A 27,804-nucleotide genomic window follows, 5' to 3' on the forward strand; every position below is an offset into this window, starting at 1 on the left:
TGTGCATGTATAGATACATATCTCTCGTTTATCTTCTTTTATGTTTATATTTTGGTTTGTTTTGATTGCATGAAATAAATCAGTTCCAATTACTTGTATCATTATAAAACCAGTCTACGCATTCTCCTTCAATCTCTTGCATATATCAAGCACGGTTGTCCACACAACTTACACACAGAGGAGGAGGCTTTCCTTGTTTTTGTTCTGTGAAATCATTTGCTTCTGAAATACTCAGACCAACAAAAGAACCTCGTAAGAGCTAGTGCAGAGATCCAGTCCCGTTTTAAGTAAAAAAAATGGTCTTTCCTCCCCCTCTGACTATCAGAAGGGACAGTAGTTGAGAATTCTTTTAAACTGTGTTTAAGTCTTAAATGCATTGGGCTGCAAGCATTTTAATGGAAATTTGGGTTAAATGTGGGGCTGCACAATATGAAGAAATTGCACGGTTTGCGATATTAGTGATCAATATTGCGATGATGCTATAACTTTCAATAAATGAACAAATAACGAAACAACTAAAAACATTTTCATTGTACTGCATCAGTTTAATTTAAGTACGAGTCAACATATATTACACATTAAATTACACTCCAAATGACCCTAGTCTACATATGAGGCAAACATCTAACATAAAAGGGCTCCATCCGATTGGTCAACAACGTGAAGAGCTCCATCTGATTGCTCGAATGTATAAAGGGATTTATTTGATTTGTTAAGTCGTTCAAGCTCAATAAGATTGTTTTAGCACATTAAAACAAAATCATTTATTGCATTTTTTGCCGTCTTTTGCGATAAGAAATATGCACAGCTTGATATCGCAATAACGATACATTAAATGTATTTTCAAAATACATGATCAGAGTTTAAGATTTTATATATACACCCCTTTATTCATGATGGAGGGCTGGCTTTTCAAAGATAGGTCAATATATTTGAAATTGTTGTTCAGGTATTTCCACTTGTAAAGATCACGGTCATGCCAGAGCATCCTCTTTACGTGCTCAAATTTTGTTGTGTTTTAACCCTTTAAACCAGACCTTTAGCTCCAGCGTTGACTTTCTTTTGTCCACTGTTACTTATGAACCGTTGACGCAAATAATGTAATTCCAGCGGATTCTATTGCAAAGAAAAGCAGCTTTGTGCCGATGTAAACACCTGCTTTTCTCCATGTCAAAATCAGCTGATTCATGATGATCGGGTGCACAGTTGAAGAGTTAAAGTCAAAGAGCGTGAAGTGTTAAAGACATCTCCAATGTTAAAGGGTTAACCGTCTTATCCTCTGAGGCAACTGTCAACATGCAAATATCTAGGGGCCTTTGTAAAGAATTTTCTTTGTTTCTGTGTTTTTCTCCTTTTCTTGTAGGTGGAGAGGTTCCTTACACCACCCTCGCAACGAGGATGATGATGGGCATTTGGTGGATGTTTGCCCTCATTGTGATCTCTTCGTACACTGCCAATCTGGCAGCATTCCTCACAATCACACGCATAGAGAACTCTATACAGTAAGTGTCCGATAGATCCGTGCCTTGATGTGTTTTAATGTTTCCAAAGCCAAATAAGAAGCTGCATTGAGACATTTGGGATTACTATTGGTAATCCAGTCCTTCTAAAGCACACCTGTTCACATAAGTGACTATGTGTAGCTATGCGTACATGACCAATTGTTTTTAACACTGAGAAACACACTGCAGTGTCCCCTGTTGTGCTTGAATGTTGCTCAGAGTGGAAATCCATTGAAGCAGACATGTGTAATATATGAGAGGTGACACAAACGTACACGCTCGCGCACACACAAGCACACACTCGCCTCCTTTTCCTTTCCGTGCCCTGTTGTGAGATAGTAATTTCCTGTCTGCCTAGCGTTTGTGTGTTCAAGCCAGCATGTGTGTTCCACTGATGAAGGTAGAGAAGACAATAAGATGGAGAGAACAGAGAGAAAGTGTGGATGTGAGTAATGTAAAAGCAGGAAAATTATTATTATCATTGGTTTTTTTTTGTTTTTGTTGGACATCAAGCTTTTTTGTGTATTAACACAATTTCTTTCCCCAAAACTATGCGCCCCCTGTTTATCCATCTTTGTGATAATCTGTTTAGCTGCTTTTCTCCTTATGGCATTAGGCAACATTCATCTCTCATTGGACTAATCAGCATTTCCAAGCATCTGCAATGCCCGGCAGTTCCACAGTTAATTGTGCCCGGGTTTGAAATAAACCACTCTTATTTTACTATCGGTGTCTTAATTTGTTTCTGTTGCTTTATTATGCCTCATCTTTCCTGTTCTAGGAAGCTGTTTCTTTTGGATCAAAGTAATAAAGGCCGTCTTGCACAGTCACCACATTCACTTGTATATTATGCACATTTTCCACAAATGACATTTTTCGTCTTTGGTGATACATGATATACCTTAATTCACAAGTGTTTCTTGCATTTGGCAAGAACCTTCGTCGAAGGTTTTACATGAATTTGATTTTGAACAGTTTAAATTTTGGTCTGTTGAGAATTACACAGTTTATGAGTTGTTTTTTTACATAGTTTATACACAAATATTACATAAATCAATCAATTGTTTGGGATTTTTGCGAAATGCATTCGCGCATTTGCGGCTTTCCACGACCATTCTACTTATTTCTAACGGAACTTATACGCATGCACCACTTACATATGTATAACTTTTATATGGCATATACAGCACACATGGAGACCAGGGTTGGTTGTCACATTTACTTATCTATGCATTGCTCATATTTAAAAAAACTTTCAGCATTAATTCCTACATGAAATGAAAGCTTGAAGTTTTGTCTTTAAATGTGTATCTCTTTTGCTTTGAGAAGTTGTTGTAAATATTCATTCATTCATTTTCTTGACCGTTTTTCCCTTCCGGGTCACGGGGCTGCCGGAGCCTATCCCGGCCACTTGTGGGCGAAGGCAGGGGACAACCTGGACAGGTTGCCAGTCTGTCGCAGGGTAAACAAGTGTTGTAAACAAGAAGTCATAAACCATCAAAGACACAGATTACAACAACCAACCCCAACAAGGGGGTGGTTCACGCTTGTCACAGGGTGTGGGGTTGTTTGTCCCTGTAGAATTTCAATTGGATTTCAGTGATGAATCAGAATGATGTGTATGTTTTGTTTTATTTTTGAAGCTAGAAACTGCAAATAAGTTTTATAATCAATACCACCCAGATGATAGTTTTGATCAGTGTCCCTTATGTTTAAATAATAGGACAAAAGGAGGTGATCAGTTGCTTGATTTATTTTCTAGGTTTTGGCACACAAAAAAAATACAGTGCTTGAAATTCTTTATAATTTTACAATGCGAGTTGCCTAACAACAAACCTACAGCCTACATGTTCAGTTTTCTTAAAAATATAGATATTTTTAATATAGATTAGCATTTTAAAAGATGACAGTCAGTCTAGGAACATCATCATCTGTAAGGTAGATATATATATATATAAATAGTATATATTGCTTAAGCGTGAGAGTGAATTAGTTGTAGGGGCATTAAAGAGACAGAGCGGGAGAAGTTATTGCTCTTTTTCAATCAAACCTTTTAGTATTAATGCCCTTGTTTCATCCAGAAAATGAAATAACAAGTGAGCATCAAGAACCCTTTCTGGACTATTTCACGCTTGGATGTTTTCCCTCAATTTCCATGTGAATCCTTAAGGAAAACAGTGAGGGGTGACAGTAAAAAAGAAATAAATAAAGAGCATTGCAGGAGGAGATACGCAAAAGCAAAAAGAAAAAGCTTTTGCGTGCAGAAAGAGAACAAGAAAAGAATGACAATTGAGGGGAAAAAAAAGAAAACCTGAGAAGGTTATGAGATATTAAAAAAAAACATCAAGTAAGAAGTAAAGACAAAAAGAAGGAATGAAGCATGAAACTAAAAGCATTTCAGCTGGGATGACTAAACTGAGCAGAAAATATCATTTGGGGGGAAGAATGTAAAGGAAATCCACAGGTAAACTTCATTTTTTATTGTTTTTGTGTAGTTTTAAGTCATTCTTCTGTTTTATTTGAAAACTATCACCATTCCTCCCCAACTAAACTAGATTGAAGTGATTTTCATTAGTAAATGTTGGTATTTGTAAAATTGATTTGTTAGATCTGGTCTTTGTCATTTATAAGCTGTTCTGTCAGTATAAATAGCACCTTTGTTATAGTCTGTGTCTGTCAAACCGTCAACATCACTTTATCAAAATTAAGAAAACAAGTTATTTAACAATATTTAATGAATATAATATAAAAACATAGAGGTCATACAGAGAATTGGTTTACCTTCAGCATGCTGGAACAAAACCATGTTTTGTCTCTCTCTTAAGGAACAGACATAGACAGGGCCAGAGGGATGCAAATTTCCCCTTTTTGTTCTCTGAAATGGCTAACTACGCCCTGAAGGACGTCCCCTTGTATTGATCAGTTGGCAAAATGTTTGAACCCTGCTACAAATGAGGGTTTGATTCTAATTGGATTATCAGATGCATAATGTGAGCTGCAGTGATGTGTCTGCAGCTTGATTCAGGAAAGCATTTGGGAGGAGTGATTAGGTCAATCCTTTTTCACTAAAAGTACAAAATTCAGCAGAAAATATGTTCTTTCGGTCTAATGCTACATTCACACTGGGCATGTGAGGATCGTTCAATAACGCTGCTGTTTATGTTTACTAGCTCATGTCTGCCACCTACAGTAAAAGAGACTTGGTGCAAAACGTCAAAGTAGTGCACATCTTGCTCCAGGCTTTCTTTTCACAGCTTCATTCTGACATACGAAAGACTTGGTGTCATATAATTCCAGCTGGGCACAAATTGCAATTATTAAAGGGCCTGTATCATGCAAAATCAAAGTTATTGACCTTTTAAGTGTATTATAATGTTAATTTACCGCGAAAAGCAACCCCAAAGCAGTAATTTGGTGCATTTACGCATCTCTAATCATTCCTGAAAACCTGCGCTTTGAGCACCAGCCCTTCCCAGTCCACCCAAACGAGTGGGTTCTAACACTGTGACATCACAAAGTGAGGAACAGCCCATTCCAGGAAGAGTCTACACTAGGTTGATGTCATGAAATGGGCGGCACCCAATACGGAGCGAAAGGCGGTTTCCTCAGAAATCGAGTTGCCTTACTTCTGGGTAGAAAAATGAACTGTAAAAATAACCAATATTTCATTAAAAAAATTGTTCTTTAGTGTGCCAAATGTAATATATGGATGTAGTTTACTCTGAAAGGCTTAAAAAGATCATAATATAGGCCCTTTAATGTCTCATCCATGATCAATTTTCAAATGGTTGGCACTTGTGTGAATTAAAAAGGATGCCATCCATAAGTCACTACAAAATCCAAGTCCCTGATTGGTCAGAGTTCAACCTGGTTTAACTTATAAAGTTCAGTTCTATTCAATTTTATTTGTATAGCCCAAATTCACAACAACAGTCGTCTCAATGGGCTTTGTACTGGTGAAAGTGTGTTCATTGGCCATATACTTTTTACACAGAAAACGGTGGTAGAAACCTGCATGGCTACAAGTACTGAAGGGGTTTTGAACGTGGAAGCCCGAAACGCACGTTTACACTTTTTATTCAAAGTGGCCACTTGAACGGGCGTTGCTGAGGGCGGTGTGAACAAAGCTTAAAAAAAAAAAAAACCTTCTACAACAGTTTGTTGTAGTTCATTAGTAGTTCACACTGTTATTTTCTTTTTTTATCAGGCCATGTTCTACTCTAGGTTTGTTTTTTGTTCTCTTGCATACCGGTCCTACCGCATCAATCATGACTTTTGTTTCCCTTGTTACCACTAAGAAACAAACAGAGTTGAAACATGCAGGTTAGTGTCTGGTTGGATCAAATTAAAACATATGTAACTTTATTTAAAAATTCAATAAGGTTTCAGTCAATAACCAATAAAGCAAAGCACTTGTGTCTGCATTAATCATCATCTGTAGTAGAAGAAAGAACTGCATTTATACACTTTGTATAACTTCTGAAGCAATTTTTACTTTGGAATCAACATTAGCATTGTTTTTTTTCCCCCTTCTTGCTAGATTACATTTAGGCACACATTTTTAAAAGCTGGTGAAGACAATGGTTTTCCCGATCAGCATTCTGTGAACTTGTTCACATGTTGTTGGCATTTTTTTTAACCCTTGTGCTATCTTAGATGACCCCACCCTTACATTGACGTGTTCTCCCTACCATGACAAAGGTAGATAAAGGTGGAAATATTTCATGTAATCCATAGACACCAGTGAAGATCACAAATCATTGAAGAAAAAAGGTTCAGCCCACTGTCTAGTGGGTTTAGATGACCCAACTCCCAACGTTAAAGTGCCTAGGATAGCACAAGGGTTAAGATGATTGGCCACTCAGAGCTTCAAGAACAGAGACTTCTCCACTTTGTGCTCTTCGCTGCCAGTCTAATACCGAGACGAGGTACACAATGCACAGGTTGCGATCTATGCCAGACCCACTCAAGAAAAACAGGAACTGTCTTTGTCTGAAGCAGGGGATAAAGTCAAATGAAAAGATTCTTCCCAGTAGCTCCCTGCTTAATTTCCCTTTAACTAAACAAGTCTACTATTCTGCACATGTCTGTGTACAAATTGTTTCTGTAATTTTAGATGAAAGATAATGACAACTCTTTTCTTACTAAAATGACTTTCAATTAGGCTAATAGGCATTGACCTTCTCTGTCCAAAGGGAACAAATCCCTTAAAGCCACATTTAAGAAAAAGATGAATATCAATGATACTTCTAAGATCTATTTTACTTCTATCATTTCATTATTAGATCCAATTAATTCACTGTTGCATGCTCAAAAAGAAAACTTCTGGTGGCAAACTGCTCTTTATTTTTATTTTTTTATTTTTTTCCAGAATAATACAGTAGGCTCTTAATCTCTTAGATATGCCCCATTGGATCCTGCTTGGCAAAAAAAGAAGCCTGAATAGGGAGAAGCACATTAACTGGTAATTACCTCAACCATTAACAGTATTCCAAAAACAGAAATTTGGCTGGACAAAGTAAAGTTTGAAACTCTGTGGAGTCTACCCATGGGTCCACCCTCCTACCAATAAAAAAACAAAAACAAACAAACAACGTGCACCTTCATCTTCTGTAGTAAACACACTCACTTGAGCACAGGAGCATGCTCACTCTTGCACAAACAAGGTATTAATATGTGCATAAAAATGATTTATGCTTGACATGTGTCTGCTTTTTTTGGTTGTGTACATGCATTATGTCTTTGTCGGTCTGCATAGATGTGTGTGAAGGTTTTTTTCCATTCAGTAGGTACACTGGAGGGGTTACAACTACCAAAATAAAAATGAAAGGATCACAAATATGTACTGTGGTATTGGAGAAAATGATTTCAGGAGACCAAGATTTGATTTTAAAATATCTAGTTATTTTTGCAATGCTTAAAGAGACTTATGATTTATTAGGGCTTGTCAATAATGATGCTAACAAAAAAAAATGGTGGGGAAATGGGGGGTAAAGCTTTTTGCTGGCTGCCCCCCCCATGTCCCCCCATAGCTCTGCCCCACAAAATGCACTACTATATTAATAACCGGCTCCACCAAATCACCAAATTCCCTATTCATCAATTGTCAAGCAATATACATGAAAAAGATGGTGCCAAATATGAAAGCTCAAATATGAAAAAAAGTACTAGTGATATTTTTTGTTGAGTACCAGTATATTGTTTCCCTTCGATAAGAAGGTATTTATTGTGGACATTTTAGGACTTGAAAGTGATCATTAGAAGAAAAGACCCTTTAGTCTTTATTATTAAACATCCCGTTTTCAGATTGAGAGCTGACTATAGTCTTTGACCTTTGCTTAATTATTAGTTGAAACAGTTCATATAGAATTATAAAATGTTCGGTAAAATTTTAATTACAATTGCTCCATGAAGTCAAAGAGTGATTACAACAGTTGAGCTTCTTCTAAAATGATTATTTAGGTTTGTAGCATAACCTAAAGCATTTAAACCAACAAATTACAAACTTTTTAGGGACCTTGGCTTCTATTAGTAAGGAGTATTTCATTTATTGGTCAATTAGGGTTGGACTGAAATAACTCATTAAGGACAGCTGAAGTTTCAAAGTATTTTAGTCATACCGCATCACTAAATCCATTAAGTGCAAATGGTATTTAAATTTCCTGTTTTTTTTTTTTTACCTTAGTAAAAATTAAGAAGTCAGTGAAAACACCAAAAAAACCCAATTCTGCTTAATTTCATTTTAAGTTTAACTTTGCAAAAGTACAAAGTGCATTTCTTTTTGTCTCTCTGTCCTGAAGAACAAAGTCTATAACTGCTACTGCAGTAAGAAACCAATTCACGATGGGGGAATCCTGGTCAGAGTATGCTGACAATCTAGCATATTCACTGGGGAGTACTGTAGAGAGGGAAGATTATTAAGGCCAAAGATTAATTGACGGCATAAAAGATTCATGTTCACAGCAGAGTTCATTAAAATCTTTAAAGGATTTTTTTTCTTTTTTTTTTTTAGTAAGGTTTCAGGTTTGGAAGGACTTGAGGAGAAGAGATAATGAAAGTCTCCCTTTTCAATGTCCCTGCACATATGTTTGTGTGCAGGTGTGTTTGACTGACCACACAAATATTCTTGTAATTATCCAAACAGCACCCACAGAAATCCATTTCAGTAGAACAGAATCAATAACAAATATTGTGGTAGTCATTTTTCATTAAGAATAAAATGCTGAATGTTTTATATGCATGCTTTGTTTCCTACGTAGATCTGTTGAACTGAAATCCATGGGTGGTGTGTAAGCATGTAGTTAACAAACAAACACTAATTAGTTCATGTAATGGGTTTGGTGTAACAGTTGTTTGTGGTCAATCTCTTTGAAAAGCAAACTGTTCATAATTTGTTATTCAAATCTCAAGTGGTGGCAGTGTTTGGATGAAGGCTGGACCAAAAAGGAAAAAAAAGAAAGAATTAGGAGAAAAGATTTTATTTTGTCTGTTTTTCTGATTCAATTTTTGTCTTGTTGGTCTGTTGTAGATATTAGACAGTTAACCTCTTGTTTGGTGGTTGCATGTCAACTGTGGTTAGAAGTGACCTAGTTTTGGGTTTGTAGTTGAAATACATGTCATGATTTAACTTCTCCTTTATTCCAAGGGGAGTTGCAAATAAGCTTGTCTAAGGCTGTGTCACACAGCTACTACATATATTTTGTGTGGATTGCACGGATGAAAATTGGTCATAGCGAATAAACATTGAAAAAGTCAAAGGTTTTAGTCTTTACGTGAATTTTTCATAGATGGATCATGAGTGAACCACGTTTAAACCACTGAAGATGTACGAATAAACTAGGCAAAGAACACGTAAGTCAACGTAACAGCCCAATAGGGGCCAAAATTGACTAAACATTAAGGATGAAACACTGAAAACAACGAATGAGTTGCACAAGATCCACGTAAAAAATTAATGAATTGCTTATGAATCTCGAATGCATCGTGCATGTAAAACGATTCATGCGTCATTTATGTAATTTAATGTGTGTATGTATGTACTACATACACAATATAAAAGCCGTACATCAGTGATACCTGCATGAAAGATCTGTTACACATAGCTGGGTATATGTGGAAAATCACACATTTTTGTATGCATCTTGCAAAAATCATGTAATGTATGTATGTAATAATTGCGTATAAACCATATAAAATATGCATGAACTGCATAATTCTCTTCCGATCAAAAATTTGGAACAGCTTAAAAGCGAATTCACGTAAAGACTCATTGGCTAAAACCCTCAACGGACATCTGCGCACATGGACGAACGCAAGACTTAGAATAATGTTTATCACACATGTATCACGAAAGACCAAAATTTCATATGCGGAATATGCGCAAAATGTATGTAGTGTGTGACACGTCCTTGAGTCAGAGTTAAACTAAGTAGGGATGGGTAACGTAAAGACTTTATCTTATCAATACTGCTCATTGATCCAGTATCTTATCGGTATTTTTATCTATACTTTTCTGTGTGACAGCAAGGAGGGAAAAGACAAATAACAAACTATGTCCACCTTTTATTTCAGAAGTATTTAAAAACACAATATACTAATTTAAAGTCATTTGGAGAACAAAAATAAAATTATCCTAAACAGTGCAATTAAGATCCAAAATACAGAGTACATTCATGGCCTCCTCACTTCAAAGAACAATAACAGTGGAAATAAAAATGCACAATGTTGCATTTCAAATCATTTTGCATTGTGTGTCGGATAATTTATTATTCTTGGGGAACAATATGAATGCTTGTTTTTTTACAATGTTGGTAGTCATATTAATTTCCTCCCTACTTTATATTAAAAGAAGGGGTTAAATGGATAAAAGATCAAAAAAAACAAACAATTAAGTCATGTGTTCCATGTGTGCACCGCTAGCATACAAACCTATTAAAACAGTACCGGTGCTAGACGTCTCACTTGGACGGTCAAACGCACCTTTCCACCAGGAAAAGGTGTATTTTAGCGGGGTGTTTGGACAGGTTACTGGTTTTACCGCGCTTACAAGCCACGTTTTTGTTACATTTGAGACAGAGTGCGCTGTCTACATCTACATTGAAAAAATACATCCAGGCTTTGGACCTTTTTGCTCGTGGCCGATCTGCCGTCCGCCTGTATTTGTTTTTACACACAGCAGAGAAATACACATGTGGCTGAGTTAGGGAATGTGAGCAGATGGATAAATGCCCCGTCTTTTTAAGCCACATTGAAACAAAGTAGTGCACGCTGTGTCCGCCCTGTTTCCCCGCCGCTATCCCGACACCACAAACAATACTGTTAAGGCTGAAACTTATCGGTATGGTGAAAAATGATGGCGTGGCACCGGTACCAAACAGTATTGGTTTCAAAATCATGTCCCTAGTACTAAATCACATAAAAAGGTCTTGGTTGCAAGAAATATCTGTGACCCAATAAGAAAACCTTCAAAAGAGTATGATGCATATTTTTTTTTCTATTTTTTTGGTGAAGCTGCTGTACATGCCAGGTCTGGTAGTTTGTTCCACCATCTAGGCCTCAGTGCTGGTGTGAGAAGGGTTCTACACATGAATGAGGATGTTCATGTTCTGTAGTACTTTGGATCAAATGTAAAATGTTACAAGAATCTAGTGCAGGCGAGTGTGTAACATATCATTTTTTGGTTAAATAGTCTACAAAGTTAATAAGGGTGGAACATTCAACATTTGAACAACTTATAAGTCCCTAACCATCTTTGTAATACTTTGCACATAGGAAGGAAAGATTAGTTTTACCTGAATTGTACTAAAAGATACCTATGGGACTCCAACAGAGGGGCTGCCAGAAAGTGCCACAATATAGATTATTTAGCTTTAAAGTATTCCATAACGTGGGAAAACTTCTAAGACAACTAATTGTTCACACATTTGTAGTAGAATAATAAAGGGATAGAGGTTGTTACCAATGGAAAAACTCCTATCTGGGCTTTCTCTGAGAAAAGGCCTATTAAATGTGCGGTCCTTCTGATTAGTGCATTCAGCTTTCACAGCCTGGTCACTCAAAGTCGCTTGCTACATTTTATACTCTAGTTTCTGGTCTCCTTAGAGAAAAGTTTCTTTCAGACTCCCAGGAAGAAAAAAACTTCTCAGCAGTTTCTTTTATTGGTACAGATTTTAAACCAGAAGTGCCAGAAGTCATTTGATCAAATGTTGGAGGTTTTGTATTGTCCTTTATAAATCTCTCTGCATGTGCAGTGGATCCTGTGCAGCTTTTTTAGAATCAGCTGTCTGCTCTATACATGGTTTTTAACTCTGTCTACCTTCTGCCCTTTCGTAGATCTCTACAGGACTTATCTAAGCAGACCGAGCTCCCTTACGGTACAGTGCTGGATTCAGCTATATACGACCAGGTGCGCTACAAGGCCATGAACCCCTTTGAGAGAGATGCCATGTACTCTCAGATGTGGCGGATGATTAATCGCACCGGAGCGGGAGATAATAGCGTTGAGGACTCAAAAGAAGGCATTCGCAAGGTAGGCCTTTTACCTTTTTAATTGATTCTTGGTTCAAAATGAATACCCTTTGACACATCTAAAATCACAATGGTTAATTAAACAAACACTACATATGAATGAGTATCATTTTTTTGGACCAGGTGCAGGACAATGACAGTTAAATTAAGTGTCATGTTTGTTTATGTCAAATGTGAGTTTTTGGGAGCAATCATCAGATAAAGCCTGAAATGAGTCTATGAAGTTGCTGGTGGGATAATTACAAATTTCACAATACCAAATAGCAATAATATAAAAATGTATAACTACTACACCTACTCTTATAATTAAGCTGAACAAACTCTTGGTTTTTTTAAGCCATAGCATGAGCTTTTTCATTTTACTGAGTTTCTTGTAAAATAAAATAATAAAATTGCTCTTGTGGACAATGTATTGAACTGTGTGCATTCTGAATTCTGCCCTGTAATTCTTACTGTATACCGACTTGCCTTTGTTGCTGTTCCAACGCACTGCTCATGCTCCAAGGTCATCCTTGTTGATAGAGATGAAATTATGCAAAACGATGTTAACGATGCGCAGATAGCTTTTGCAACATTGAATTCATTTGATGATTGCCCAGCATCACAAGTGCCTGACAGCTGCGTCTCATCTACACAGATCCAACTCTCGTTTTACATTTATTATAAACTGCCTGTATTCCTTCCCCCTATGGATGAAATTACATTTGAGTTTGAGCCAATGTTGGAAGAGTTAGGGTGAAATTGCTAAAGTGATAGAAGGTGATGTAGATATATAAAACTAAGCAGTATATAACTGCATATTGGTACTATGTACAACTATGTAGCACTTAAGGAATATGCACTTGATGCTCAAAGTGTTCTTCAATCAATAATACACACTCAGTGGTAAGATAAAGGAAAGAATCTGATTATACATAAAAGTGTCGTTGAAGAACTTGTGTGTTTTTTCCTACTAAGGATATGTTTTTTTATTTATCTGAGGTGTTGACTCTTTTCTAAACAGGATACTTTTCTACTATTACTATTAACCATTCCGTTATTAAAGTACAGCATCCATGCACCCAAAATATATTTAAAATGTTTTCAATCCCTTTACTCAATCTGTGTGTTGTTTTTATAAATACCTGAAATACTGTTTTATTTAACAACTATTAAAACACTTTGTTGATGCGGTTAAGACAAATTTTAAAATAAATGACATCTACTTGTAGTTTATCTTCACCCTTGTGCTATCCTAGGGACTTTATCATTGGGAGTTGGGTCATCTAAACCCCACAAGACAGTGTGCTGAACTTTTTTCTTCATTGGTGTCCATGGATTACATGAAATCCTCTCCACCTTTATCCACCTTTGTCATGGTAGGGGGAACGTGTCAATGTTCATCTTGACCCCATAGGATAGCACAAGTGTTAAATGTATATGTAGAAGTTGAATGAAGAATTATATTTTTACTAACAACAGTGTGAGATGTCTTTCTGAAACTTGCGTGAGAATGTGTCCATTCAATACAAATTTGTAATAAAGGTTGCAGTGGTCTGTTAAACCCCATTGATGAGGCTTTTTTTTGGAACAGAGCAGAAATGGGCCATAACCTTCCTCAGGCAACTGAGGGAAAATGGAGTTTATTTGCAGTTCCACTAAAGTGCTATGAAAGTTTGGTTTAATAATCCCTTCTAATGCCAATCACATATCCAAGAGCAGCTTAGTTTCTGTGCACATTCTGGGAACTCTACTCTTTCCTCTCATGATCCTACTATGACTTCTTGCTCAAGACAAAGTTGCTACATTTGGTGCCTTCCTGATTTTATAAACAAAATCCTTCAAGCTGCAATGGCCCCCTCACACCTAAAATATATAATGATCTTTTTTATCACATATTTACTAGATATGAAACTGATATTTGTGTAAATACAAAATATGAATACATATTTAATAAATACATACTGCTGGTGCATGAACAGCACTGTCATCCAATACAGCCTGCAAAATATTACAGATAGAAGAGCATAAGGCTCTGCAGCTCATGAGAAAATTGAAACCCCTGCAACCATTTTTGGAAATGCTTTTTAAAATTTGTCACAAACTATTTAAAGTCAGTTATGTAATACTGTAACTTACAACTTTGGCAGGTTAAAAATTATAACCCTGAGGTATTTAAAAGCCTTTTCATTGGCCAATCTGCCTACCATCGATAATCCGGGGGTCTTTTTGCCATTTAGCGTTCGCAGTCTGACCACTGTCACTGATTGAATGATGAGCATTCATTCCCTTTTTATTCAAATCAACCATGTCTCTGTGCCCAGCACCCATCTGGCTCCAGCTGCTCTCTCTCAGCTCTTCTAAAATGTTCTCTTCGGCCTGATTTCAGCACGAGTGTTTCGCTAACATCTGACACAGCTCATCCTGATCACCCGCCTATAAGGCAGTCAGACTCAACTTGCTCCTTCTAGCATAGTAAGAAAACACCATATGTTCATGGTAGTTAAGTAGAAGTAATTCAAAGTGAAAAAGCAAAGCCAAAAATATCCCTTTAATAGTTCATTTGTAGATTTGTGCAAAATAAATCTTCTACTGTACACTTGAAAGGAATCAGCAGCAGTTTAGCATTACTCCTCAGTTTAAAATGGTCTACTTTTACCTCTATAATACAAAAATTTTGTAGTTTGGGATTTTATTAATAGTATGATCCTATTCTATGCCTTAATTTTTGTATATTCTAATAAAGTGGAAGCAGGGGCGGAGCAAAAGGGAGAGATTGAGGGACAGCCCCTCAGCAAAAAGCATCGCCCTCCTCAATTGGCCCCCAATGTCTGAGTCAATTGCATTGCAAATGAATAAAGAAGTATTAAATGTAAAAAACCTTTGAGATATATATTTGTTCATCCTTTTCATTTGCGTTGGCCTTCCGTTCTGCTGTGCTCATTTGCCACTCTTCCAAAGTCTTCTGCTCTGCCTCCCCCCATATAAAACGCTCAAGTTCCGCTACTGAGTAGAAGTCAACAGAAGTCTTTTCTTTGATTCTGTTTTCTAACTACGTATGATTTTTAATTCTATATTATGTATTTTTGACAGAATTTTACAAAAACCTTGTTACTTCCAGGATTCATAGTCTTGCTTACCTTTCAAAAAACGTAAAAAAAAAAATAAATTAAAAGTGCAAAGGCAAACACAGCTGACATACTTCCAGGATTAGTTGGGCTGATTATTATTATGATTATTTGAAAATAACAACTTGGACTAACGAATAAATTAGTTAAAAGGGATAGATTTTCATTGACAAGGGAGCATAAAGAGGAAGGAAATGCAGGAAGCACAAATAAATCTTTAATTAAAGATCTCGTAGGATTTGGGTCTGGTTGATAAATTTTGTATGAAAGAGGAGACACCTGCAGAGTTCCAGTAAGGACTAACTCAACAGACTTCATATTTTATGTCTTGTTCCTTCCTTTTCTTTATTGCCTTTGTTTCCTTTACACATCAATCTCAATGTTCAAACCTTTGTCATTGTTTTTTTTCCAAAACTTATTTTTTTTGACTCGTTACCACAAATGTTTCCTCCTCTTCAATGGTTTTTTTCTCTCATCTTTTCTTTTTTGTCTCTTTCACTGCTTCTTATGCATTTCTATTCAGTCAAAGACTTCAGGGTAGACACTTGTGGTTCACTAATCCTAGTCCCCCATGGTTAACTACAGTGAAACAAGCTGTTTTTTGTTTCCTTGGAGCAGCGTTGCTGTCAGGAACTCCGCTGCTATCATGTATATTTAAACCTCTAGTGAGATCCACATCACACGTTGATGACATGATTTACATGGTCATTCATAAACAAAAAGGATAGGACCGCACTTTTTGGCAAATTTTTTCTTGTTTTTTTTTTTTTTTTGTAATTTCAAGTTACATTACCAAGAACATCCAACACTGTTTATATTTTAATGAGTTTTTTTTTACTTACTTAAAAGCTTTTTAACTGAGTAACTCATTCCATCAAAATATTAATTTATTCAATTCTGTATTTATTGAGCTATTTTATTAAGTATTTTATGGCTTTTATGGTTTATCATTTGTCCATTTTTAGCCTGTCTATCTTTTAGTCTATACGGTGCCTCCTTATATTTCAAGGCAGTGTCACACAGTCACTACGTACATTTTGCGCATATTGCATGCAGGAAAACTGGTCATACATGAATATACGTGAGAAAAAGTGAGAAAAGTTGTGGTTTTTATGTTAAATTTTCACAGATATATCAAGAATTAACCACGTTAAAACCACGGAAGAAGTACGGATAAACCACGCAAAGAAAACGTAAATAAACATAGAACATGAACTGTGTGTGATTATTGCACTGTTGAGATGCAATTCAATGATTTGTGCGTCAATTGCATAATTTAAATGTGACATATACAAAATTAAAGTCATACATCGGTGGGACTTGCATTAAACGTCCGTTAGACATACGTGGAATGGTCGTGAAAAGCCACAAATTTGCGTGTTCACCTCGCTAAAATCATGCACAGTTGCGTAAGATTTATGTAGCCGTTGCGTATGAACTTCATAAAACATGCATAAACTGCGTAATTTCAATGTGCTAAAATTTCAGAACAGCTCCAAACCAAATTCAAGTAATTCACGTAAAGATCCTTCAGCCAAAACCCTCGACGAAACACCTGCACACATCGACGGATGACAAATGCAATTAACACTTATGAATTACGAATATCATGCATGTATCACGAAAGACCGAAATATCATACATGGAAAATGCAGAAAATGTACGTAATGGCTGTGTGACACGGCCTTCAGCCAGAGTGTTTACTTCCTTTTTATTTTTGTCTTTCATTGTCAATGCTTTTAATTTATTGTGTCTTATGATTTTTTTTTATTTAATTGTTTTAATGCTGATATACATCAGCATTAAAACAATGTTTAATGTTTAATAGCATGTTGATGAAAAGTGCTGTATAGATAGTCCCTCATTGATTGTTTGATATAGGAGCTTTTAAGGAACATATGCATTAAAAGTCACTGTAAAATCCTGGAAACACCATTTTGAAGTAACCTGACAATGTCTTGTTCTAAAATATAAACATGAAAGGCTTCAAACAGCATTCACAATGGCATTTCCTAGCTAGAAGCTGCATTGGGGTCCATGAAGTTATTAACAGACCCCAGGAGTCAGTCACATTTAGGCATCTCCTGTTCACTGTCTCTGGCTGATTTATTCGGATGTGTTTGTGTGCCTCATCGCAATCCCCTCGCTTTATTCAATTCCACTGAGGTTAAGAACTTGATACATTTCTCTGCTGTGTGTCAGGCTTTCTCTCCTCTCGGTCCTGTCTCTCATTCTTTTTATATTTTTTTCTTCCTTCACAATAAACCTCCTCCTAGTCCCTGTCATCGGTCTCCCGTCTCCACATATGGATTTTCCTTCTTTTCAGTTTCAAGCCCCTGCAGCACCATGTTACGTGTCAGCAGAGGTCATTGTCAGAGTTGTGTCTTGTGTCACTTACTAAAGTGCATGCACACATAAATGTACAAAAGCATATAGACTATGAAAAAAGAATCATGAAGTTTGTACGGGAATCTCAACATGTGACATATTGACACGGAGTCAGACGAGTTCCCAGAAAGCAGCCTGTCACTGGGTTTACATGTCTCTTCCATTTTCAGTGATCAACCTTTGTTAATGCGAGTTCTAAGTTCTTAGACTGTAGATCTCATCCAACTGTGTTCAATATCAAGTTTTTTTGCATTTACTTTTGACAATGTTACATCTTCTAGGTTGGTGTTTTGCTCATTGTAGTCCTCTCAGCCTCAAGAGTCTCAGGAAGCAGCAGACTGCTCTCTTTTATGTTTTAGAGCTTTTTGAGCATGAATAAGCTGAATGAAGGGCATTTTTTGTTTTCTCCTAATTCACAACAATTTGAATAAGGAAATACTCAGAAATACATTTTAAACTTAATTTTGATGAGAAAAAAAAGCCACATAATGTAAAAACCCCAAACAGACTATTTTCATCAGACGCTTTCGTCCGATGCACGTAACAGGATGGAAATGGGAACATTTCTACGCGAGTGGCTTTTATGTCCTGAAACGGCGTCACACTCTTGTAGCGTGAGGCTCATTTTTCGTAAAAACACACTGAAACGTTCACATTTTCATGCTTATTTACATACATATTGCTGCTTCATGCTCACAGAGACACAGACTAACTAACCCAGCCAGTGCAAGTGTCTTTGCTTCAACAGATGACTCCTGTTCTCTGTCAGGCTTTTAGAATCTCACTTGACGCCAAGTGGTTTTTGTCTTGAGTGGATAACCAGTTTGAGTAATTTCCTTTTTTTATGACTTTCACCTTCAATGCAGCTAAATTCAGGAAATTATAGAAATTTGTTCAAGTTAAGCCTGAGCACAGCAGCATCAGCTTCAGTAAAATACGGGTATTTGTGAATTACATATGTCAAAAACCACTCAGAGTGAAAGTGGTGAAGGAGGAATAAAGGGGGTTGAAATTATCTTGGAAATTTTAAAAATGGAATTAAATGACTCATGCATATTTATGTTTTCAGATAATTTGATATTACACTGTGCAAAATGCATTACACCTGAGCTATGTTGAGTGTTTTTTTCTGCCCATTTGTAAAAAAGTATCAATTTGTGGAATTTAAATTTCAGATGAGTTAATTACCACCCTGAAATCATGCTGACCTGTTTAAGACCACCATCAATGAGCAGTTACACAGTCAGTTCCAACTTTGTTATCCATTAAAAATATCGTAACTATATTTATTTTGTCGAAATGTTGCACCATTTTTCAAATTCCTGTAATCTTTTGTTTTATTCCTTATAACTGTTTTAGAGATTGTATTATTATTCTCATGTTTTCCCCACTGAAACATACGTACATATCCCTGGAAAATGGAAGTAAGAAGCTTTATTATATAAGCTGCTAGGCTTTTACCAATTTACCCTAATTAATCCAATGGTGATAATACAGATTATACTGATTGTTCTGCCAGATAGGGCTGATGGCAAATCAACCAAGACCTGCTCAGATCCTTCAGCCCTGAATGAAGCCATCACAGCTCTCCAGAGAACGATTGAGAAAAAGGAGAGGAGAGATGAGAGGAAGGAAGGGAGATGATATGGCTACTGAATTGGTGCTTGGGGAATAGACAGAGAGAAAACTAGGAGTTTTAGGAAGGTAGGTAAAGAGAGGTAAGGGAGTAGAGAAACAGAAATAGGAGCAAGGATTGAACCAATGTAGATGGATGTAGAGGGAGGTTTAAGAAAAGAGGTGGCTGGATTAAGAAGCAAAGAGTGGATACCAGCGGATGTAGATGAAAATAAGGCACGGGGATAGAAATGGTAATATTTTAGTGTGATCTCTTAGGGTTTTTTTTGCTTTACGTCTTTTAGATTTGTGGCAAACGAAAGAAACACATACGAGCAGTGATCTTTGAGGGAAAGAAAATTCCTCCAACAATGTAATAAGTGTTATGGCCATTTGAGATAAAGTCGAGGTTACTCATTTGTCAAAGTCAGCAATGAAGCATCTTAGCATGTTAAATTACAAAAAGTAATTGGATAAATAAATCCGGTATGGAAAGGCTCCCAAGGTGAAGTTACTCCTGGATTTCAACAACAAAACAGGCAAACATAATAATAAAATTTAAGCCAGTGTGATTAACTTTATGCCTCAGTAACATGCACCCGTACAGGGGTTAACCCATACGGGTGCTCTGAGTTTTTGGGTGGACGGTTACAGTCAGGTGCGGGTGCATCTTAAAGGGACCTCAGGTGTGTCTTCCAGTTCCTTTGAGGCTTGTGCGCCCATGTTAAGGGACGTCATAAAAACGGAATGATTGTTGTGTGTGGGGTGAGTGTATATCGGGAAGTATTTGTAAGAATAGTGTAAGTTACACACACTTATGACGTACGGGTGATGCTGCCCTACAGTGCCTTAAGGCCGCACTCTAGTTATTAGTAAGATGCTCTTTACTGACCTCATGCAAATGCTGCGTGCACATGATGTGCACGTGATACTTCAGTACCCCGATGGACTCCCATACCAACTTCACTTTGTCTAATTTCCTAATTTCTAGTAATGAGGCTGCAAGCACGGAACGCTCAATCGGACACAAGAAGAGCGCACACACAACTTGAACAGCACTAACAGGCCCCTTGCGTAGTGCACAGGGTTTGGGGGGGTTGAAATAATGGAAAAATCCAAACAACATGCCTGCGTCTCATTTACAACGTCCTTACTTTGTGTTCTTTACGTTCCCTATTAGCTATCACTTGCTGCATGTCTGTGGGAATAAAAATGTGCATGAGCAAGTTCCCTCTACGGGCTCACCAAGCCATGTAGGATCTTGAACTTTTATGTGGGCCACATGTGGGTCCCATACAGGTTTGCCTATGTTTCTCCCACAGACAGCCCTTAAGGGTGGTCTGTGTGTTGCCCCCTCTCCGAAAATGTGGTGAGCAAAATGAGTTTGTTCTAGGATCACAATAGCTTTTCCGCTCTTGCTATTGAGCCGTTGAACAAATGCTACAAATGTGAGGTCATCTGTCCAAAAAGCAAAGGAAAATCAATAGGTTACAGTCAAAAGTCCGTAGCTCACTCTGACTGAAATGTTGTTGTTGAATCTTGAGAAACTCACGTACACCAGCAGCCTAAAAAGGGGAAAAATCCTGCACAACTAACCAGAAATGTGCTGTCACACAGTTATGAAGTGGTACAGTCAATCCCAACTGAGGGCTCACATCCATTTGAAATAATAATTTGCATGTTTTACATTTAAATAAATAATATCACGCAACGTGTTAAATGCTGTGGATAGGAGATTGTATTCGGTTATAGGAAATGGCTTAAACCAATTGATTATTTTCCATTTTTTGATAAATCATCTTAGCAAAGGAAGACAGTTTTCTTTGCTTTTCATATAAAAGACTGACTTAATGTGCTATATAATTGCTAGAAGCTCAAAGTATGCATTTGTGTTAAATTAATTATCCACGGATTATGACTTTAAGAACACCTGAGCTCTACCTCTCTCTTCATTAGTTAGTGAAAAAGCAGGAAGCAAAACGAAATGGAAAACAGCACATCTTCAGAGGCCAAGTGTGAAGCCTGTATTCTTTAAGGCGTGTGCAAGGACACTTTGATGTCCTCTTAACTTACTGAGGCCAGTCTGTTCACCATTCAAATCATGCTAAATGACGCTGCAGAGTTCTCTGAGTGTGCATGTTTTATGTCAGTGTCACTTTCTTTGAAGACCTCCTGCCAAGCAGCCATTGGTCCGGGAGTTGCTAAGGTTACTGAGCGGGGTGGCCCAGCTGTTCTGGGGTGACAGAACGCTACAGAGCTTCTGTTAGAAGAGCGTTTGACTTTTCATGAGCAATGCCTTTTGGTGTCAAGGTTTCCTAACACTACGAGACTTATACTTGACTTTCCCCCATGAGCCCTCCAGCTCCTACCTTTCTGTTCTTCTTTTTTTTAAACCTTTAACCCCTGTCTGCTGGTGCTCTTGACTCAATTTTTTACTCTAGATGTTGACCATGCCTTTATTATTTAGTGGGGATACCGCTAGTTTTTTTTCTTTAGCTTTAGTTTGAATACCAGCAGCACCTTGACTAATACCAGAAAAAAAACATCTCGGCTGTCTTTATTTCTACAAATTATGAAGACTTGATGGCTGGGTAGTTTGGGCATTCCTTTGGAATTCAGCACATCTTTACAAGTTAATAACACAAATATACTGGAAGAGCTGTTTAATTCAACCAAACTGCATCAGTAGCCACTCTAAAGTCAGAAGGCAGCTGAAATCAAATAACTTTTTTTAAATTATTTTTGTTTTGTTTCATTTATACCTGTACTGGAGTGGCTGATCAGGAGTATTATTTTTGGGCTGTTTACTTTATAGCCCGAGTGCCAGTTAGAAAGAAAGAAAAAATCTATTGCAAGTTCAAGAAAAGTCTGCATCAAAATATTCTGGAAATTTCCTTTTTGAGTGTACTAATCACAACGTAAAGGTTGGAGCAAGTAAGGTTAAGTTCAAGAAAAATGATCTTGTTTTTTCTTTATTTGAAGCTGAACAAAAGACTGTCAAAGCATAGTGGGTGGAGGAAAAAAAAAGTATCAGGTTGTTCACCTGTTGCCAAGAAAACAAAGACAGATACAGCTATCTTAAACTACAGTAAGAGGAAATTTATCAACTTGCCTCAACAAATGACTTAGTTCACAACCGTAGCAACAGTTATGACAGCTAAGATGTCATAGCTTGTTTTCCATAACTACACATACAAAAATTGAAATATACTTTACAGTGGAATCCTAAGGGTCTCACTGACTTAACCCCAATGTCGTGTTATTTGCCAAAAGCTATTTTCACACCAGCCTCAGAAAGATGTATTCAAGCGACCACTTTCAATTAATAGTGTATGTAAACCCGCATATATGCACATTTCCGTGTTCCAAACTCTCGCATTTTCGCATCGTTACACAACTTCCTACAATCGTTTTTTGGGCACTACGTACAAAATGCACGCCAATGAACATCAGTTAAAAGTTAACCAAGTTGAACTTTGACCCAATAGAGACTCAGATTTGGTATTGACGTATTGATGGTGTCCCTTTTAAATCACGAAAGTGCCAGCCGTTTGAAAATTTATGATGGAGAAATTATTAAATGTGATTTGTGCTTAGCTGAAATTATGTGACATCAAGACTTTCAAATATCGTGACAGAGCTTTGAAAGAAAACGCCTGGAGCAAGATTTGCGAAAGTTGCACTGCTTTGGCATTCAGTACCAAGCCTATTTCAACTGTAGCTTAAGGACACGTGCTAGTAAACGGTAGAAAAAAAAATAAAAGAGATGCCCCTCCCTACTTGTTCAGTGTCAACACCATTGGTTAAGCATCACATGTCTGGTTTGAACATAGCTTAAAAGAAAAATCCTCTTTAATGAGAACTAAACTTTGTCGCAATGCAATATTTATGGACTGCACTTTGCTTCCACTCTGGCTTTGTCTACTATAGAAGTTGAAGATCCACTGGACCTGCAGAGAAAAATATGCAGTCACAAACTTCAAAGAGAAAAACATTAAAGCTGCAAAGGCAAACTTCTTCAACGTGTCTAAAGTTAACAACATAAAAAAAATTAAAAAAACATAAAGTTAACAACATCAAACTAATAATCAACTGCTTAATACACTGACCAAAAATATAAACACAACACTTTTTTTATTGCTCCCATTTTTTATGGTATGAACTCAAAGATGTGAAACATTTTCCACATACACAAAATAACCAGTTTTCTGAAATATTGTTCACAAATCTGTCTAAATCTGTGATTGTGAGCACTTCTCCTTTGCCAAGACAATCCATCCCACCTCACAGGTGTGCCATATCAAGATGCTGATTAGACCGCATGATTATTGCACAGGTGTGCCTTAGACTGGCCACAAGAAAAGGCTACTCTGAAATTTTCAGTTTTGTTTTATTGAGGAGGTCAGGGGACTCAGACAACCAGTCAGTATCTGGTGTGACCACCATTTGCCTCATGAAGTGCGACACATCTCCTTCGCATAGAGTTGATCAGGTTGTCAATTGTGGCCTGTGGAATGTTGGTCCACTCTTCTTCAATGGCTGTGCAAAGTAGCTGGATATTGGCAGGAACTGGAACACGCTGTTGTTTACGCCGATCCAGAGCATCCCAAACATGCTCAATGGGTGACATGTCCGGTGAGTATGCTGGCCATGCAAGAACTGGGAGGTTTTCAGCTTCCAAGAATTGTGTACAGATCCTTGCAACATGGGGCCGTGCATTATCATGCTGGAACATGAGGTGATGTTGTTGCATGTACGGCACAACAATGGGCCCCAGGATCTCGTCACGGTATCTCTGTGCATTCAAAATGCCATCAATGAAATGCACCTGTGTTCGTCGCCCATAACATGTGCCTGCCCATACCATAACCCCACCACTACCATGGGCTACTCGATCCACAACATTGAGATCAGAAAACCGCTTACCCACACGACGCCACACACTCTGCCATCTGCCCTGAAAAGTGTAAACCGGTATTCATCCATGAAGAGAACACCTCTCCAACGTGCCAGACGCCATCGCATGTGAGCATTTGCCCACTCAAGTCGATTACGACGACGAACTGGAGTGAGGTCGAGACCTCGATGAGGATGACGAGCATGCAGATGAACTTCCCTGAGACGGTTTCTGACAGTTTGTGCAGAATTTCTGTGGTTATGCAAACCGATTATTTCAGCAGCTGTCCGAGTGGCTGGTCTCAGACGATCTTGGAGGTGGACATGCTGGATGTGGGGGTCTTGGGGTGGTGTGGTTGCACGTGGTCTGCGGTTGTGAGGCCGGTTGGATGTGCTGCCAAATTCTCGGAAACACCTTTGGAGACGGCTTATGGTGGAGAAATAGACATTGAATTCCCTAGCAACAGCTCTGGTGGACAGTCCTGCTATCAGCATGCCAATTCCACGCTCCCTCAAAACCTGCGAGATCTGTGGCATTGTGCTGTGTGATACAACTGAAGATTTCGGAGTGGCCTTTTCTTGTGGCCAGTCTAAGGCACACCTGTGCAATAATCATACTGTCTAATCACCATCTTGATATGGCACACCTGTGAGGTGGGATGGATTGTCTTGTCAAAGGAGAAGTGCTCACAATCACAGATTTAGACAGATTTGTGAACAATATTTCAGAAAACTGGTTATTTTGCTTATGTGGAAAATGTTTCACATCTTTGAGTTCATGCCATAAAAAATGGGAGCAATGACAAAAGTGTTGCGCTTATATTTTTGGTCAGTGTAGAAACAATTTTAAACAGGTACTCGTATGCTGGGTCTGGGTTGTGTACGAGACTTTAAAGTAAATTGTTGCATAAGATTGTAACCTCTGAGAAGGAAAGCAGATTAAAAAAATAGGGAACAAATCACTAACTCCTTTGTGCTTCTTAAAGCGCTGGAAACAGCCAGTTCAATTACTCAATTGCAGATAAATTACCGTGACAAAGTAGGCGGTGGAGCGAATGAAAAATGAAAAAGATTGCATGATATAAATGGCTTGGTTGCAGGATATCTTGTTACAATTGACCGTGCTCTCTTATCCTTACTTCACCCTGTCTATTCCATTTGTCAACGTTCCCCATTATTTGGCATCTTTTGGTTGTTTTTCCTGTCAAAAACACATCTTTGTACCATTTTAATTCTGCTTGCATTGAATGATCAATGGCTTTTTCTTTATTCCTGGATTCCTTTCTCCCGTACGTTTATCTCGTGCTCTCTATCCCAAACCTTCCCTCCATTCTCTTTACCAGCAATGTGTTCGGAGTCCAGTTAGATTTTTTTCACGTCCCCTTTACCTTTTCTCTCACTGTGTCTCTGCTTCTCCTCCTTGCTTTTCTGTTCTCTCACTTTCATGCGACACTCTGGGCAGCCACACTCTGCGTCTTTATCTCTTTCTAAGGGAAAAGAGGCAGCCCAGTGCCAGCAGCTAATGGACTTTTGGAGAACACATACAGCCATGCATCACAGTTGGAAGAACTGGGCAGAAAGGGAAGAGGGATTTGGAGTGAAGCCAAGCAAGAGGCTGATGTCAGAAACATAAAGGATGGCACAAGTTTGAATGAGTGATAGGGATGGGAAAAGTAGAGAATTCAATTTAAAAAGAGTGAATAACTTCTGTGTTATCCTAATTACAAAATAAAAAAAAATGTCATCTAACTGTTTGATGCAGCCTGTCATACAAATGGAAGAAACGTAAATTACTAAGTAAAACTGAACATAATAAAAAGCAAAAGCTGAGTTCAAACATGAAGAACCTTAAATGTAAAAAAGACAAACAAAAAAATGGGGTAGAGACGAGATTGCGCCTAACAGCATGAACAAAGATAGAATGAGGACTAATCACTTAAAACAAAAAGTGGATAGTTAACAAATTCAATGCCCCAGATTTACTTTTAGATATTCTTAAATGCTCATGTATGAATTATTTATTAGTTTTATTATTTAGTATTTTCTAAATTAGAATTTATTCTGTGGATTTAATGTTATTTTTCATTTATGTTTTCACATACATATTATGTATTACATTTGAACATCTTCCTTTTAAGGTTGTGTGGCCCAGGTTTTGCGCCAGGGGTTGCCAGGTTCGGTCTGGGGTCGTTGCTGCCGTCGTCGCCCTTTGTTGGGGTGGTTGGGGTCTGACATTGCAATCTTACGGCTGTGTAGAGGGCCCCATTGCTGTCCTGGTCTGGGTGGGCACTGTGGTGATGTTTCCTCTGATACTATTTCCTCACAGCGGAGCCAAGCTTTCAGTTTCTTTTAGAATTTACTTTTATAAGTATTCATTGTTTGTGGGATCATTGTTTGTGTGTGTTTGTGGAGGGGGCAGGGGACGGACAAGGGAGGGCTGGTTATTCACCATTTTGTGGGGGTGTCCGAATCTACAGCCATGTCCGAATTCTCTCACTACTTCCTACTAATATAGTGCAAGACTACATAGTACCCTAGATTTTAGAAACAATTCAAACACCATGCTCACTGCTTTAATTTTTTTCTTAAACTTACACCAGGTCGAACTTTGACCAATCAGGGACTTGGGATTTGGTATTGACTTATAGGTAGCCTGCTTTTAATTTTACAAAAGTGAAATTGTTTGAAAATTGATCATGGGGGAGAAATATTTGTGGTTTGTGACCGGCTGAAATTATATGACACCAAAGTGCCTTCCAAATCTACAATTCCAAAATTGAGTTCCCTAAAAATTTCCCAGAAGTCTCTGCGAAAAACATTGGCGAAAATAGACCACGATGAATTTTGTCTGTAACATTTTTTTTTTTAAAGAAAAAGTTTAAAAGTTTTTTTTTTTTTTCAAATAAACCATTAACGTTTTCATCTTCAGAAAACAGTGGATTCATAAACAGTTGTAAAATGCTCGTATTCGATTTTCACTTCGGTGATGTCACACTGGCCGTTTCAAATGAAATAAAAGAGTAGTAAGCTTGACAGACCAGCACTGTATAGTTATTTAGTAGTTCGGGAATAGGGAGAGAATTCAGACATAGCCTTAGTCTTTTTTTTTCATATATCTGAATAGAACTGAGAAAAAAAAAAAGACTGGAGCAAGATTTAGGAGGTTTGCACCGCTTTGACATCTTGAACCAGGCAGCTGTTTTTTATTTGATTTGATTGGTTGATTGAGTTAATTGTGCTTAATTGTATCAGAGGTACTTCAGAGAAGGACTTGTAACAATATGACTTTGAAAATAAAATATTCAAAGCAAGACATGTATTTGTACAGCATCGGTCACATACCAAAACTATTTACAGAGATGTCCAAAAAAACTCGAGGATATTAAAACAAATTGCTAAAACTAGGCAAACTAAAGTTACCTGCTTGTTTTTGTATCATAAGAGCTGAGAACCTTTCAACGCTGAATGATTTCTAAACTTGCAGTAGCACTTGAAGTATTTCTATATAACAGAAGAATGTCTGTGTGAGAAGCAAAAATCTTTTTCAGACCCTATCACAGACACAACTCAGTTTCAAGTTGAGTGAATGACAGTGTGAAGGCTGTAAATTGTACCTTCACACTTACCACTATTGTCTGGTGTCTGCAGTACGGAAAAAAAAAAGAACAATCCATGTCTGTACATGTGTTCTCATATACAGTGGCAGATTCACTCAAAGTTTCAGTGCTGCACCACTGTCATGACCCCTTTCTGCGCTTCCTGTGACACAT

At 37.6% G+C, this 27,804-nt stretch overlaps 1 protein-coding gene across 6 annotated transcripts in view; it reads left to right on the top strand.

Annotated features, from left to right (window-relative positions):
- Positions 1–27,804, top strand: part of grid2 (glutamate receptor, ionotropic, delta 2) — a 591,201-nt gene that overhangs the window by 506,033 nt on the left and 57,364 nt on the right. For all 6 annotated transcript variants that reach the window (XR_002873852.2, XR_013658170.1, XM_078953108.1 and 3 more), the window contains 2 exons: positions 1,364–1,502; positions 11,835–12,030. Coding sequence is in view for 4 of the 6 variants with exons in the window: in XM_078953108.1 (XP_078809234.1) it covers positions 1,364–1,502; positions 11,835–12,030 (335 nt within the window). In the remaining 2 variants the exon portion in view is untranslated. The remainder of the gene's footprint in view (positions 1–1,363; positions 1,503–11,834; positions 12,031–27,804) is intronic.

Source organism: Oryzias latipes, chromosome 9 (assembly GCF_053564925.1).
Source record: "Oryzias latipes strain Hd-rR chromosome 9, Olatipes_Hd-rR_3.1".
Classification (NCBI taxonomy): domain Eukaryota; kingdom Metazoa; phylum Chordata; class Actinopteri; order Beloniformes; family Adrianichthyidae; genus Oryzias; species Oryzias latipes.